This window comes from Rana temporaria, chromosome 1, assembly GCF_905171775.1.
Source record: "Rana temporaria chromosome 1, aRanTem1.1, whole genome shotgun sequence".
Taxonomy (NCBI): Eukaryota; Metazoa; Chordata; class Amphibia; order Anura; family Ranidae; genus Rana; species Rana temporaria.
Window position 1 is genome coordinate 234,944,858 of NC_053489.1, and position 17,374 is coordinate 234,962,231.

Here is a 17,374-nt window from a genome sequence, read left to right on the forward strand (position 1 = left end):
TAAGAGAAATTCCCAAAACATGGCCTGATGGGGGTAACTGAGGACCACTGGTCTACATGACCCCTAGGTATAGAGACCATAAATCAGTGGGGGGGGATGGGATTTTCATGTCCCTCAGACTTTCATATTCCTCCAACTAGAGAATTGGAATTATGGAGATCCATAGGACTGATCAGTAAGCAGAGTCCTCTCCAATATCCAGATTTATAGAACGTGTTTTACAAGTTCCTCTACTAAGTGAAAATGTTTGGAAGCCGTTATATTTATTCTTATATATGTGTAGAACCGATATCTCATATACCTCTTTCTTTCTTTATCATCAGGACAATAATGCACAAGGTGTCCGCCCACAGACTCATCAACAAAGTTCCTTCAACATGTCCTGAGGAAATGCGCAACAGGTAAGTAAAGAGTTCACTTAGTAGTCTTCTTAATAATGTAATTGTTTGGGAGAGATTTAAAATGCAGAGATATTGCAGCTTAAAAAAAATAAAGATATCTAGAGCCCAGCAATGTGCTTTATAAATGTGCGTTGCGCTCCGCCAGCTTCAGGAGTCTGAGAGTTGGTGGAGAACAATATGAATAAATGGAGATTCTGGGAGAAAAGAGAAAGCTGGGAGGAGATCCCAGTATGGAGATCTGGCAAAGTCAGGAGACCGGTGATCTGCCGAGCTGGTTCCGGCTATCGTGGAAGTTCCTGCGCAGGCGCAATCTGATCTGCCGAGATGGTATCGGGAAAGTTCCTTCAAGGACTGCGCAGGAGCAAACTTGCTGACGGAAATTTACGAACCTCGGCCGGCATCCAGGGCGACGTGGATTTCGAGGAAAGTGGCCAGTAGGCCTCACGTCCTTGCTTCGCTCGGACGGCCTCCTGGCTCTTTTTTTAACATCCTCCAATCCACGGTGATGTTAAAGAATGAGCCTGGATGCCGGACGAGGTTCGGAGATTTCCGTCGGCAAGTTTGCGCCTGCACAGTCCTTGAAGGAACTTCCCCGTTAGGGGAACCTTAAGGACAAGTCACCGGCTCTCCTCCGATAAACATTCATTAAACAAATGTAGCGGAACAAAATAATAATAAATAATAATAATAAAGTTTTTTATTATTATTAATTTGTTACGTTACATTCATTTAGTCACGGCAATTCGTAATTTCCGAAATAATTGGAAACTTTAGATGAATTCGTGTTCGTTACGTTCACTAACAGTCAATTTTGAAAAGAATATGCGATACCTATAATTTAGTAGTTAGTAATAGTTTAGTTATTATTAGTTAGTTACTACTTCAGATTTTGGAATTTTCGGGCTTTTGAATATCCGGATTTTCGTTCTTATTTTTGGATTTCCGAATCTCAGAATTCTCGCATCTTTGAGTTTTCAAAATTTAGTTTTCGAATTTCCAAAATTTTGAATTTCTGAATTTTCAAATATCACAATTAACTAAATTTAGGGTTTCCGAATTAGCGAATTTGTCTAGATTTGTTAAAAAAACTGATTTGGAACTAAATGAATTGCACATGTCTACAAAGAACAGACTAGGCTAGACATGCATTTAAAGCGGAGTTCCGCCAAATTTTTTTTTAATTAAAATTCAGCAGCTACAAATACTGCAGCTGCTGAATTTTAATATGTGGACATTGGACACTTACCTGTCCTGGGCGCCCGCGATGTCGGCACCCAAAGCCAATCTGTCCCTCGGCTCTCGAGTGCTGCCACTGCCATCTTCGGTATGGCAATCAGGAAGTGAAGCCTTGCGGCTTCACTTCCTGGTTCCCTACTGTGCATGCGCGACTTATGCTGCGCAATCCCACTGGTCCCTGCTGTCTTCTGGGACTTGTGTGTCTCCCAGAAGACAGCAGGGGGGCGGGGTAGGCGCCGAAGGTGACGTAGGTCACCGCGGTGATCTATACCCGGAAGTGGGAACAAATACCTGTATTACACAGGTATCTGCTCCCTCCTTCCCTCTGAAAGGTGCCAAATGTGACACCGGAGGGGAGGAGGAATCCTAAAAGTGGAAGTTCAATTTTTGGGTGGAACTCCGCTTTAAGGAGGGGGAGGTTTAAGGAAATAAGAGGAAGGTTTCAACTAATGGGCATCACTTTAGTAAAATATTAAGTTTATACATTCTCTGTTTCAGTTCATTTTAATCCGATTTTTTTTTTAGCAAAACAAAATATTTCACTTTAAAATTTCTCTTACAGGATTCCTGCCAGAGCAATGGAGGAGAAGGAGGAAGAAGGAGTCCAAATGCAGCATTGTGAGAAGAAAGTAGTCAAGAAAAAAAGCCTATTCAGAAGCTTTCTAAAATTATTCCGTCGGGACAAAACATCTGAGAGCAGCGAGACCACAAAAGTAAGTATCCTCCAACAGGAAGGTAAAATTTGATCCTCTGCCAAGTTTTTATTGCAGTCTGTGTCCCCCCTGGAGAGATTCCCCCTTTATTTGTTCTTGTGACAATCCTAAACTTTAGCGTTGTCATGAAAGCAAGAGTTGAAGGTGATGTTCAGGGAACTCACTAAGATGGGAATTCCCCTCACTTCTGGGAGATTTCCCCTTACTTCCTGTTGCAGCTCCAAATCAGGAAGTAACGGGAAATCTCCCTAACAGGAAATGGACTACAAAAAAATATTGATGGGGTTTCAGCCTTCCCTACTCTATCCAAAACTAATAATTCACGCAGTTTCAGTTGTCCATTGGGTTCCTATTTGGAGTTTCGGTAACCCTTCCATACCTGATAGGAAACCCAACGGCCAACCGAGAGACAAAGTTTAGTTCCACTTTAAAATCTGTACATCAAGCTAACTTTTTTTTTCCTTTATAGATGATCACCCCGGAACCAAAGGAAGTAGCCCAGCAGAAAAAGACAGAGGAAAAGGAAATGGAAGAGAAGAAGCTGGAGATGGAGGAGGAAAAGAAAGTGGAGAAGGAGAAGACAAACACCTTCACTGAAGAGGAGAAAAGGAAAGTGGAGGAAGAAGTGGAGGGAAAGAAAAAGAATGAACGGAAGGTTAAAGCAATGAGGGATAGAATACAGAGGGTGAAACTGTATACAAAGATGACAGACACCGAGGACCCAGAGGAGAAGAGGTAAGTACACATTTGTCTTTGTAAATATATTTTAAGACCACCAGATCTATATTTCTGTGTAGAACCGATATCTCATCTACCTTTCTTTCTTTATCATCAGGAAACTAATGCAGCAAGTGATCGCCCACAGGATGATCAACAAAATTGGCGTCCCCTGCGCTGGACAAAGACGCAATTCGTAAGTAGAAAATTCCTTTAGTAGTTTTATTTATAGTGGAATTCTTTGGGGGGGATTTAAAAAGCAGAGATATTGCTGCTTTTAAAAAAAAACAAAGCAACAGAGCCCAGTGATGTGCTTTATAAATGTGCGTTGCGCTCCGCCGGCTTCGGGAGTCTGAGAGTTGGTGGAGAACAATAAGAATAAATGGAGTTTGTGAGAGAAAAGAGAAAGCTGGGAGGAGATCCCGGTATGGAGATCTGTCAAAGTCAGGTGACCGGCTCTCCTCCAATCATAGATCTCTCTCTCTGCTGAGACAAGCGGAGGGAATACCATGAACCAGTGCAGGATACACAGGGTGGCCCACATTTTATAAATGAGCTGTAAAATGCGGGTTGCGGTATGTGTAGCTCTACATAGTATAACGGAGAGCGCATAGCATTGTCCGCTCTGTTATAATGAACTCCTTAGGCCCCGTACACACGACCAAACATGTCTGCTGAAACTGGTCCGCGGACCAGTTTCAGCAGACATGTTCGGTCGTGTGTAGGCCCGAGCGGACAGGATTCCAGCAAACATTTGCCCGCCGGGCCTTTTCCCAGCGGGCAAATATTTCCGGACTTGTTTTAAAACAGCCCGCTGGAATCCTGTCCCCTCGGACATGTTCGGTCGTCTGTACAGACCTACCGTACATGTCCGAGCGCCCGCCATCCCTCGCATGCGTCGAATGACTTTGACGCATGCGTGGAAGCATTGAACTGGCAGGGCCGCCCACGTTGCCGCGTCATCGTCGCGGCGACAGCGCGGACACGCCCTGCGTATTGTTTACGCGCGGATTTCTGTACAATGGTTAGTACAGCCATCGTACAGAAATCCCCGGGCAGACATGTACGGTGAAAACGGTCCGGCGTACCGGTTTCATCGTACATGTTTGCCCGTGTGTAAGCGGCCTTAGTGTTAGGAATTTTTGGATGGGCAAAACAAATTTTTAGTTGGGAGAGAGTAAGAAAGTGTTGGACCCGCTGCCAAGTATTTATATCTGCCTGTGTCCCCGCTGGGGTAATTTGTCCCACTACACGTCCTGGTGACCATTGTCACTGAGACACAAAGTAAGGGGGGAATCCTAAATTTTGGAGTTGTCATGTCAGTAAGAGGTGAGGGAAAATCTTCCAATGGGCACAATGTGGTGACATCTGTCCAAGATGAGAGTTCTCCTCACTTTGGGGAGATTTGTCCTCATTTCCTGTAGGATCACCAAGATGGGAAGTAAAAGGAAATCTCCCAACTAGCACACACACATAGCAAAAAAACAAAAAAATAACTGAATAGGGGATCTAACCCTTACCTACTCTATTCAAGGCAAAGTAAAGTTTTGGCTAGACATGCACTTAAAGCGGAGTTCCACCCAAATGTGGAACTTTCGCTCATTGTACTCCTTGCCCCCTGCGCCTTCATCGCAGATATTTGCCTCCTTTCCTGGCTGCCGAGCCAGTAGGAGAGAGGAGCGGAGTCTCGCGCATGAGCAGTAGTGTTCCCAGCGTGAAGCCGTAAGGATACACTGCCGGGTTCCCTTACCCGCAATGGAGGCAGCATGCACCCAACAGCTGAAGGTAACATCAGCTGCGATTAAGACATCGCTGTACTCCAGGACAGGTAAGTGTCTGATTATTAAAAGTCAACAGCTGAAGTTTGTGTAACTGCTGGCTTTTAATTTTTGCACCGGTGGGCGGACCTCCGCTTTAAGGACGGGGAAGGTTTAAGGAAATAAGAAGATTTTAGCTAATGGGCATCATTTTAGTAAAATAATAAAGTTTATATATTCTCTGTTTTCTTTCACATTACAATTTCTCTTACAGGATTCCTGCCAGAACAAGTGAGCTGGAGGAGAAAGACATCCAGCATTTCAACAATATTTCTCACTGGAGCAACAGCTTCACTGAAGAGGAGAAAGAAGTCCAGAATGAAAACCTGATCAGGGACAAGACATCCAAGAGAAAGAAGATCACAATAGTAAGTATTCTCTAACAGGAAGCTGAAATTAGACCCTCTGCCAAGATTTTTTTTGCAGTCTGTGTCCCCGCTGGAGAGATTCCCCCTTTATTTATTCTGGTGACAACCCTAAATTGTAGATTTGTCATGAGAACAAGAGTTGAAGGTGGATCATCCAATGTTCTGGGAACTGCAGTCTAAGATGGGAATTCCCTTAATGTAGGGAGATTTCTTCTCACTTCCTGTTGAATCTTCAATTCAGGAAGTAAAGAGAAATCTCTTTAGCAGGGACGAGACTGCAAAAAAAAACAAAAAAACTTAATAGGGGGTTTAAGCTTTCCCCACTCTATCCACAATTATTAAAACATACTGCTTCAGGTTGGGTTCACGCTATTGTGAATTGGATGGGGGTTTCTCCGCTTGCAATCTGCAATAGCAGGAGATTGTGACCGGCTCTCTATGGAGCTGTCCACACATCTCCGGTGCGAATTGCATAAGAGTCCGGTGCGTCTTTTGGTCCATTTCAGGTCCAAATTCAGCCAAATATTCAGGATGAAATCGGACCTGAAACATTGAATGGAGACGTTCCGGACTCCTGCTGGGAGCCGCTGTGTTCTCCAGTGTAAACCCAGCCTCAGTTGTCCGTTCCTATTAAGAGTTTGCCGGCCTCCTGCACACCTGATAGGAAACCCAACGGCCAACCGAGAAACAACCCTTTGAATTTAGTTCCACTTTAAAATCTGTACATCAAGCTAACTATTTGTTTTCCCTTTATAGATGATCACCCTGGAACTGAAGGAAGTAGCCCAGCAGAAAAAGACAGAGGAAAAGGAAATGGAAGAGAAGAAGCTGGAGATGGAGGAGGAAAAGAACATGGAGAAGGAGACGACAAACACCTTCACTGAAGAGGAGAAAAGGAAAGTGGAGGAAGAAGTGGAGGGAAAGAAAAAGAATGAACGGAAGGTTAAAGCGATGAGGGATAGAATACAGAGGGTGAAACTGTATACAAAGATGACAGACAACGAGGACCCAGAGGAGAAGAGGTAAGTACACATTTGTCTTTGTAAATATATTTTAAGACCATATAGAAAACATAAGCAGAGAAATTGTCGCTTTACAAAAAAAAAAGCATTAATAGAGCCCAGCGATGTGCTTTATAAATGTGCGTTGCGCTCCGCCGGCTTCGGGAGTCTGAGAGTTGGTGGAGAACAATAAGAATAAATGGAGTTTGTGAGAGAAAAGAGAAAGCTGGGAGGAGATCTCGGTATGGAGATCTGTCAAAGTCATTTGACCGGCTCTCCTCCAATCATAGATCTCTCTCTCTGCTGAGACAAGCGGAGGGAATACCATGAACCAGTGCAGGATACACAGGGTGGCCCACATTTTATAAATGAGCTGTAAAATGCGGGTTGCGGTATGTGTAGCCCTACATAGTATAACGGAGAGCGTATAGCATTGTCCGCTCTGTTATAATGAACTCCTTAGTGTTAGGAATTTTTGGATGGGCAAAACAAATTTTTAGTTGGGAGAGAGTGAGAAAGTGTTGGACCCGCTGCCAAGTATTTATATCTGCCTGTGTCCCCGCTGGGGTAATTTGTCCCACTACACGTCCTGGTGTCCATTGTCACTGAGACACAAAGTAAGGGGGGAATCCTAAATTTTGGAGTTGTCATGTCAGTAAGAGGGGAGGGAAAATCTTACAATGGGGACAATGTGGTGATATCTGTCCAAGATGAGAGTTCTCCTCACTTTGGGGAGATTTGTCCTCATTTCCTGTAGGATCACCAAGATGGAAAGTAAAAGGAAATCTCCCAACTAGCACACACACATAGCAAAAAAGCAAAAAAATAACTGAATAGAAGATCTAACCCTTACCTATTCTATTCAAGGCAAAGTAAAGTTTTGGCTAGACATGCACTTAAAGCGGAGTTCCACCCAAAAGTGGAACTTTCGCTCATTGTACTCCTTCCCTCCTGCACCTTCATCGCAGATATTTGCCTCCTCCTTCCCCGGCTGCCGGGCCAGTAGGAGAGAGGAGCGGAGCCTCGCGCATGCGCAGTAGTGTTCCCAGCGTGAAGCCGTAAGGATACACTGCCGGGTTCCCTTACCCGCAATGGAGGCAGCATGCACCCAACAGCTGAAGGTAACATCAGCTGCGGTTAAGACATCGCTGCAGTCCAGGACAGGTAAGTGTCTGATTATTAAAAGTCAACAGCTGAAGTTTGTGTAACTGCTGGCTTTTAATTTTTGCACCGGTGGGCGGACCTCCGCTTTAAGGACGGGGAAGGTTTAAGGAAATAAGAAGATATTAGCTAACGGGCATCATTTTAGTAAAATAATAAAGTTTATATATTCTCTGTTTTCTTTCACATTACAATTTCTCTTACAGGATTCCTGCCAGAACAAGTGAGCTGGAGGAGAAAGACATCCAGCATTTCAACAATATTTCTCACTGGAGCAACAGCTTCACTGAAGAGGAGAAAGAAGTCCAGAATGAAAACCTGATCAGGGACAAGGCATCCAAGAGAAAGAAGATCACAATAGTAAGTATTCTCTAACAGGAAACTGAAATTAGACCCTCTGCCAAGATTTTTTTTGCAGTCTGTGTCCCCGCTGGAGAGATTCCCCCTTTATTTATTCTGGTGACAACCCTAAATTTTAGAGTTGTCATGAGAAAAAGAGTTGAAGGTGGATCAGCCAATGTTCTGGGATCTGCAGTCTAAGATGGGAATTCCCTTAATGTAGGGAGATTTCTTCTCACTTCCTGTTGAATCTTCAATTCAGGAAGTAAAGAGAAATCTCTTTAGCAGGGACGAGACTGCAAAAAAAAACAAAAAAACTTAATAGGGGGTTTAAGCTTTCCCCACTCTATCCACAATTATTAAAACATACTGCTTCAGGTTGGGTTCACGCTATTGTGAATTGGATGGGGGTTTCTCCGCTTCCAATCTGCAATAGCAGGAGATTGTGACCGGCTCTCTATGGAGCGGTCCACACATCTCCGGTGCGAATTGCATAAGAGTCCTGTGCATCTTTTGGTCCATTTCAGGTCCAAATTCAGCCCAATATTCAGGATGAAATCGGACCTGAAAACATTGAATGGAGACGTTCCGGACTCCTGCTGGGAGCCGCTGTGTTCTCCAGTGTGAACCCAGCCTCAGTTGTCCGTTCCTATTAAGAGTTTGCCGGCCTCCTGCACACCTGATAGGAAACCCAACGGCCAACCGAGAAACAACGCTTTGAATTTAGTTCCACTTTAAAATCTGTACATCAAGCTAACTATTTGTTTTCCCTTTATAGATTATCACCCTGGAACCGAAGGAAGTAGCCCAGCAGAAAAAGACAGAGGAAAAGGAAATGGAGGAGAAGAAGCTGGAGATGGAGGAGGAAAAGAAAATGGAGAAGGAGAAGACAAACACCTTCACTGAAGAGGAGACAAGGAAAGTGGAGGAAGAAGTGGAGGGAAAGAAAAAGAATGAACGGAAGGTTAAAGCGATGAGGGATAGTAAACAGAGGGTGAAACTGTATAAAAAGATGACAGACAACGAGGACCCAGAGGAGAAGAGGTAAGTACACATTTGTCTTTGTAAATATATTTTAAGACCATATAGAAAACATAAGCAGAGAAATTGCCGCTTTACAAAAAAAAAAGCATTAATAGAGCCCAGCGATGTGCTTTATAAATGTGCGTTGCGCTCCGCCGGCTTCGGGAGTCTGAGAGTTGGGGGAGAACAATAAGAATAAATGGAGTTTGTGGGAGTAAAGAGAAAGCTGGGAGGAGATCCCGGTATGGAGATCTGTCAAAGTCAGGTGACCGGCTCTCCTCCAATCATAGATCTCTCTCTGCTGTGCGGTGATCTAGCGCGGGATACACAGGGTGGCCCACATTTTATAAATGAGCTTTAAAATGCGGGTTGCGGTATGTGTAGCCCTACATAGTATAACGGAGAGCGCATAGCATTGTCCGCTCTGTTATAATGAACTTCTTATGCCGCGTACAGACGGTCGTTTTTTGTGATGAAAAAAAAACGACGTTATAAATCATGAAATAAAACGACGTTTTTGAAACATCATTTTCAAAAACGACGTTGCCTACACACCATCGTTTTTTCACAATGCTCTAGCAAAGCGAGGTTACGTTTCACCACTTTTTTCCATTGAAACTAGCTTCTGGGCATGCGCGGGTTTAAAAACGTCGTTTTAAACGTCGTTTTTTGGTACACACGGTCAATTTCTGTGAAACAAAAAACGACGTTTTGAAAAACGACACAAAAAATTCGAGCATGTTCGAATTTTTTTTTGTCGTTTTTCAGAAGACATAAAACGACGTTTTCTCCCACACACGATCATTTTAAATGACGTTTTCAAAAACGTCGTTTTTTTTCATCACAAAAAACGACCGTCTGTACGCGGCATTAGAGTTGAGATTTTTTCTTTCGGATGATGATGCTCCAGAGGCCCCGTCACTAGACATAACCTTCTATTTAAAAGCATATATAAAGGAAAAACTATTTTTTTTAAGTTTAAGATAGCGTGGCAAAGTGTTAGACTCTCTGCCGAGTATTTATAGCTGCCTGTGTCCCTGCTGGGGAGATTCTTCCCTCCGTATGTCCTGGTGACTGTAACGGCTACCCGGGCTAGTGAGAGGGTATCAGCCGTTGGAGACGTCCTTTTCCCTGGCAAAGTACGATATGCAAGTAAAACCGGTATCATTCCATCCCCAAGATCCAGAGAGAGAGAGGGTCCCCCATCAAGAACGAGACGAGGCTGCGTGTTGAAGGGTCAAACAAGACTGTTTTAATGGGACATTTCCCTTAGCTTATATGTGCTTACAACTGTGACAGGAACAATGACAATCTCCGCCCCCCCTTTACACAGATACTTTGAAATAATGACATCTCCTTGAATCAATCAGTCTCTAGACGTTCCGGCACCGCGATCCACTTAACATGACCTGGCCGGGCACATTCCTTTCTCAATAGAATTCAATTAACCTTTAGAACAATACACACTCACAGATCATCACGTTAGCATACACCTGGCAGGAGGCTGTTAACTGGTAATACACAACAGAGCGTCAATTAGAATTTAGCAGTGAAAAAGTCACTCTACAATTAACCCTTTGAGCTCAGTAACAAGTCATGCAGTCCTCTGTAGGCAGAATAGTTCATAGGTCCGTTACACTACTCCCCTTTTGTGGAACACTCCGGCAGACCCGGATTGATCCTTTTCGGGTCAACTTGGGGATGTCCGGTCTGCTGTTAAGGTAAAAGTTCAGTTTGCCTGGACAGTCCGTCGGCCTTCCCATTGGCTTACCAGGTCAGTAGCTGATGGTGAAGGTGAATAATGGAATTCAATTCTGGAACAGTCACTTGCTTTGCTCTCTCAATGGCTCCCAAAACCTGTTGCTGATGCTCTTGGGACAGATACGGCACCACCTGGATGCAAATCCCATTTAATCTTTTGACAATTTCCGCCTGTTTGTGCATTTCAATGTTCAAGCCACGGGACATCTCATAATACATGACATAGTGTCGTTGCATCTCTGATTTCTCACTGGCCAACTTGTCACATTCCCATTTTAGACTGTGATATTGTGCCGGATCTACAGTACATGTCGGGGAAGGTAGTCTTACCCGGGTCTCAGCAGCAAGCGAGTTGATTCCAGCAACGCGGGTGGTCACGGGACCTCGCAGCAGCAGGTGTAGGTAAATAAGCCGAAGTCAGAGGGCCAATGTCGTTGCCCAGCACCACCTCGGCAGGTAGGTTGTCCATGATACCAACTGTGGTCTTTCCTGACCCGGCTCCCCAGTCTAAGTGCACCCAGGCGGTGGGTACGCGAAATACAGCACCCCCTGCGACCCGGACGGCAACTGTGCGAGTGGACACGTTCTCTGGCTTTACCAGATGTTTTTGAATCAGAGTGATAGTAGTCCCGGAATCTACTAGGCCTTGTGCTACTTGTCCATTCACCCGTACCTCCTGACGGTGATGCTGACGGTTATCCGGAGAGGCAGCTTGTATTGGGTCTGCCTCATACCAAATTCCCAGACATTCCTCAGGGCCCCCCTCGGTCTCCAGGCAGTGGGCCGCAGAGGGACGTGATGGAGTGACCTCTGTGTTGGGTGTTGTGCGTCTCCAGTTGTTATCTGTAGCTCTCAAAGGGCAATAACGAGCAATATGTCCCGTGTCGCTGCAGCGATGGCACGTCACCCTAGGCGAATCCCGGCGGTAGTTGCTAGGCCCCTGAGGACGTGGTGGGACTGGAGCCCGAAACTCTGGGCGTGGGGTGACGGTTGGAGTACGCGGTTCTACCTTCTGAGCCAGCCGCGTAGTACCCTGGCTTACTTTCCTTGTCTCCGCGTACTCATCTGCTAGCCGAGCCGCCTCGTTTAAGTTAGCGGGACGGCGATCTCGTACCCAGTCTTGTATGTCTGCGGCCAGGTCTTGGAAGAAATGTTCCATTAGGAACAGCTGCAATACTTCCTCCCCGGTGTTGGCCTTGCACCCTTGGACCCAAAGGGATGCCACCCTTTGTAACTGGTTGGCCCATTCCATGTAGGAGCCCACAGCCTTCTTCTTGGACTCCCGGAAGCGCCGGCGGTAGGCTTCTGGCGTTACGGCATATCGGGTTAGCAGCGCCTTTTTAACTTGCTGATATTGTAAAATATCCTCTGGAGCGAGAGCCCGAAAGGCTTCATTGGCTTTGCCCGACAATTTCCCCGACAAAATAGTGACCCATTGGTCTGGTGGTACCTGGTGTAGTGAGCACTGCCTCTCAAAATCCGCCAAATATCTATCGATTTCCTCCTCACTTTCTACAAAAGCTTTAAATGCAGTGAACAGTATTTTCTTTCCTGTAGCCGCGGGTGGGGGGATAGGAACTGCATGTGTAATGGGCTGTCTCGCTCTTACCAGTTCCAGTTCTTGTCCCCTCTTAGTTTGTATCTCTTCCCTTCCTTCCCGGAACAGCTGGTTGATTAGTTCCACGGACGTTTCTGGATACAAGGATAATCTCCGCTGTACAATCCCAGTAATTACATCTTCTTCGCTGACCGGTACAAGGGGCTCAGTTCCTTCCATGGATCCATCCATTTCGTCCAGCTCCAGCAGGTCAGCTATCCGCTCCCTCCGTGGTCTGTTGCTGGCGCTCCTACCACGACTCTCTAATAAATCTTTTAGTGTGGATCTTTTCAGCCTGGCGTACTGCGACTCCATTCAGCACTTGCTCTTTGGATAAAAGGACCATCCCACCGCTGCCAACCAATGTAACGGCTACCCGGGCTAGTGAGAAGGTATCAGCCGTTGGAGACGTCCTTTTCCCTGGCAAAGTGCGATATGCAAGTAAAACCGGTATCATTCCATCCCCAAGATCCAGAGAGAGAGAGGGTCCCCCATCAAGAACGAGACGAGGCTGCGTGTTGAAGGGTCAAACAAGACTGTTTTAATGGGACATTTCCCTTAGCTTATATGTGCTTACAACTGTGACAGGAACAATGACAATCTCCGCCCCCCCCCTTCACACAGATACTTTGAAATAATGACATCTCCTTGAATCAATCAGTCTCTAGACGTTCCGGCACCGAGATCCACTTAACATGACCTGGCCGGGCACATTCCTTTCTCAATAGAATTCAATTAACCTTTAGAACAATACACACTCACAGATCATCACGTTAGCATACACCTGGCAGGAGGCTGTTAACTGGTAATACACAACAGAGCGTCAATTAGCATTTAGCAGTGAAAAGGTCACTCTACAATTAACCCTTTGAGCTCAGTAACAAGTCATGCAGTCCTCTGTAGGCAGAATAGTTCATAGGTCCGTTACAGTGACCATTGTCACTGAGACACAAAGAAAGGGGGGATCCTAAATTTTAGAGTTCTCATGACAGTAAGAGGTGAGGGAAAATCTTCCAATGGGGACAATGTGGTGACATCTGCCCAAGACGAGGATTCTCCTCACTTTGGGGAGATTTTCTCTCATTTCCTGTAGAATCAAAAAGTCGGGAAGTAAAAGGAAAACAGCCTAATAGGACACAGAGAGCAAATAAATAACCACATTGGGGATCTAACCCTTACCTACTCTGTTGAAAACAAAAGAATTGTTCTAGACATGCACCTAAGGAGGGGAAGGTATAAAGAAACACGAGGAAGATATTAACTAATGGACATCATTTTAGTAAAATATAAAACTCATATATTCTCTGTTTTAGTTTAATTTCATCCCAAAATTTTTAGCAAAAAGCATATTTTAAATGACACTTTCTCTTACAGGATTCTTTGCACAGAAGTGGTGCGGGAAGAGAAGAATAAAGTCCAGATAACAATCGAGAGAGAAACCCAAGTCTGAACAAGCTGGGATCAGCAAGACCACAACAGTAAGTATCCTCCAACAGGAAGGTCAAATTAGATCCCCTGACAAGTTTTTATTGCAGTCTGTGTCCCCGCTGGAGAGATTCCCCCCTTTATTTATTCTGGTGACAACCCTAAATTTTAGAGTTGTCATGAGAACAAGAGTTGAAGGTGGATCAACCAATGTTCTGGGAACTTACTAAGATGAGAATTCCCCTCCATGTAGGGAGATTTCTTCTCACTTCCTGTTGAATCTCCAATTCAGGAAGTAAAGGGAATCTCCTAAGCAGGGACGAGACTTAATAAGGGGTTTAAGCCTTCCCCGTTCTATCCAAAATAATGCCGCTTCATTTGTCCATTGGCTTCCTATTAGAAGATGCTCTGCTCCCTCCACACCTGATAGGATACCAACAGAGCAACAAAGTTTTGAATTTAATTCCACTTTAAAATCTGTACATCAAACTAACTTCATTTTTTTCTACTTTATAGATTCCGTCACGGATGTAAATAAAAGCAGAAGGAGCCAGAGGACGTGAAGGAGAAAAAGGAGACGCTGCTGCAAGATACTACTGTATATGTAGCGAAACATATAGGGCGGAGTCTCAACTTGTGACGTAAATTTGTTGAAAAAAATGTAAAAAAAACAGCACAAATAGCATCTTTTGGGGGAAAGATTCTATGTGTAGCAAAACACGTGTGCTGTCTTTACTACTTTTTTAACTGTTATTAAAAACATAGACTCCACCCTATGCTTTTCGCTACAAATAGCATCTTCGGGGGGAATAGGGTGGAGTATAAATTTGTGACGTCAGTTAAAAAAGCTGTAAAAACCACACATAAGTGAATCACGGGCGGTCCCAGTAGAGGGGCAGGCTACTTCAAGGTTTACAAAGCATGATGATGTCGGCCCTATGCATTTTGCCTCAAATTGCATCTTTGGGGGAAGATGCTTCATGCAGCAAAATGCGTAGGGAAGAGTATGAATTTGTGATGCCATCACGCTCTGTGAACCCTGGAAGCGTCCCTCCCCTCTACTGGGACCGCCCGCGATTCACCTATGTGCTGTTTTTATAGCTTTTTAAACTGACGTCGCAAATTTATACTCCACCCTTTATGTTTCTTGCCCCCCCTGAAGATGCTATTCAAGGTAGACAAAGCATAATGATGTCATGAACTTAGACTCCGCCGTACGCTTCTCCCTACAAATAGCATCTTCAGAGGACAAGATGCTATATGAAGTAAAACACGTAGAGAGAATACGTTTGTGACGTCATCACGCTCTGTGAACCTTTTGTATATTAGTTGTTGTGACCAATTTATATCTGTTGGTGTGCTTGCTGCTATTATTTTGTTAGGTTTTCACTTTTAGCACAGCTGCAAGGTTTTCTCTAAATGTACATAATATAACTGGGTACTGACATTGATAGGTATACTTGATCCAGGGAAAATCCGATTGCCTCTCGAGGGATCAGGAAGGAATTTTTGCCCCCTGATGTAGCAAATTGGAGAATGCTTTGCTGGGGTTTTTCGCCTTCCTCTGGATCAACTGTGGGTATAGAATTGTGTATATGGGATTGTATTATTGTTTTTTTTATTGTTTGAACTAGACTTTTTCAACCTGACTAACTGTGTAACTATGAAAAAGTTCAGAAGTTCAGACCAAACACTTGCTGTAAGGCAGGGACAAGGGGTGGGCAGGAGGGACGGGTGGCAGAGATTCCTTTAGCCACATTAATCAATGTGATTGGAGAAATCTGTGTGTACGAGAAATCTGCCCATCTGCCTGTGGGCTGAACAATAAAAAAAGAACATTACATGTATGCCAAACATTAGAAGAGTGGGTGGATGTGTGGTGGAAGATTCTAATGGTGGGCATACTATACACTTTTTCGGGCAGAGGTTTTTTTCATCTGTGTGTTATTTTTAACTGTTACTTTGCAGAATGTCAAAGAGCTGCTGCACTGATCTGTGTATTATGACAGCAGCAGGATGCTGCTCTTAGAATACATACGTCAGTGCCTGCAGCGCTATATTTCTCCAATCACAGGTAAAAAAAGCATTAGGAGCGTGGGGTGGTCAGTGGGCGCTAGCTCCTATGCTTTTTTTACTTTTTTTTGGCAGATATTTCTTCATCCACATTGATTGATGTGAATGGAAGAATCTGGCTTAACTAAAAAAAAAAGCACTTTTCGTGTATGCTTAACATTAGGTGTGCAGCAGAAACTCAGGTTGTGTAACCATAAAATGTCCATCCAAAAATGAAAGCCTCCCCAAGGGGATTAAAAGCAAAATCCATCAGGAGCTCCAGAGTATAAAAGAGAAGAGAGGCGCGCCTCTAAGTGTAGCAATATGGTTACATTTAATGAAGGTACAACATTTAGAAACTCGCATCTAAATATGCAGGCAACCGGGGTAAAGCTGTCCACATACACTGTCCTCTGCAATGCCGGCTCTCACCGCTGTCAATCTGCAATGGTGACCGGGAAGACTACCCTGCAGTAGAGCGATCTGAAAGCGAGGCTTGAAGAGCTCATGGAAGGGATGACGTCGATGGCGGTGTGGAGGACGGTCTATGTGGACAGATTTATGCCTGCAAATAGATGTGAGTTGCTAAATGTTGTACCTTCATTAAATGTAACCATATTGCTACACTTAGAAGCGCCTCTCTTCTCTTTTATACTCAGTTGTGACATGGTGCTACTTGTATATCAAGACATCGCTTGTATATCAAGTCAAAATGTATTTCAAAATTTAGCTTGTCTTGCAAAATGCTTTCAAACCAAGGTTTTACTCAATATATAAATATATATATGGGCTGAACAATAAAAAAAAAACATTACATGTATGCCCAACATTAGAGTGGGTGGATGTGTGGTTGAAGATTCTAATGGTGGGCATACTATACACTTTTTCAGGCAGTGTTTTTTTCATCTGTGTGTTATTTTTAACTGTTACTTTGCAGAATGCCAAAAAGCTGCAGCACTGATTTGTGTGTTATGACAGCAGCAGGATGCTGCTCTTAGAATAAATACGTCAGTGCCTGCAGCGCTATATTTCTCCAATCACAGGTAAAAAAAAGCATTAGGAGCGTGGTGTGGTCAGTGGGCGGTAGCTCCTATGCTTTTTTTACTTTTTTCTGGTAGATATTTCTTCATCCACATTGATTGATGTGAATGGAAGAATCTGGCTTAACTAAAAAAAAAAAAGCACTTTCCGTGTATGCTTAACATTAGGTGTGCAGCAGAAACTCAGGTTGTGTAATCATAAAATGTCCATCCACAAATGGAAGCCTCCCCAAGGGGATTAAAAGCAAAATCCATCAGGAGCTCCAGAGTATAAAAGAGAAGAGAGGCGCGCCTCTAAGTGTAGCAATATGGTTACATTTAATGAAGGTACAACATTTAGAAACTCGCATCTAAATATGCAGGCAACCGGGGTAAAGCTGTCCACATACACTGTCCTCTGCAATGCCGGCTCTCACCGCTGTCAATCTGCAATGGTGACCGGGAAGACTACCCTGCAGTAGAGCGATCTGAAAGCGAGGCTTGAAGAGCTCATGGAAGGGATGACGTCGATGGCGGTGTGGAGGACGGTCTATGTGGACAGATTTATGCCTGCAAATAGATGTGAGTTGCTAAATGTTGTACCTTCATTAAATGTAACCATATTGCTACACTTAGAGACGCCTCTCTTCTCTTTTATACTCAGTTGTGACATGGCGCTACTTGTATATCAAGACATCGCTTGTATATCAAGTCAAAATGTATTTCAAAATTTAGCTTGTCTTG

The 17,374-nt window shown here is 44.2% G+C and overlaps 1 protein-coding gene across 1 annotated transcript; it reads left to right on the top strand.

The window, feature by feature from the left end:
- Nucleotides 1-224: 224 nt before the first annotated feature.
- On the top strand, nucleotides 225-14,395 carry LOC120938281 (stress response protein NST1-like). Its single transcript, XM_040351879.1, has 8 exons — nucleotides 225-401; nucleotides 2,200-2,350; nucleotides 2,820-3,085; nucleotides 3,186-3,263; nucleotides 5,099-5,252; nucleotides 8,532-8,797; nucleotides 13,509-13,612; nucleotides 14,076-14,395. Exons 1-7 carry the CDS (start codon nucleotides 244-246, stop codon nucleotides 13,582-13,584), a joined length of 1,149 nt encoding a protein of 382 aa, XP_040207813.1. The 5' UTR covers nucleotides 225-243; the 3' UTR covers nucleotides 13,585-13,612; nucleotides 14,076-14,395.
- Nucleotides 14,396-17,374: the final 2,979 nt, after the last annotated feature.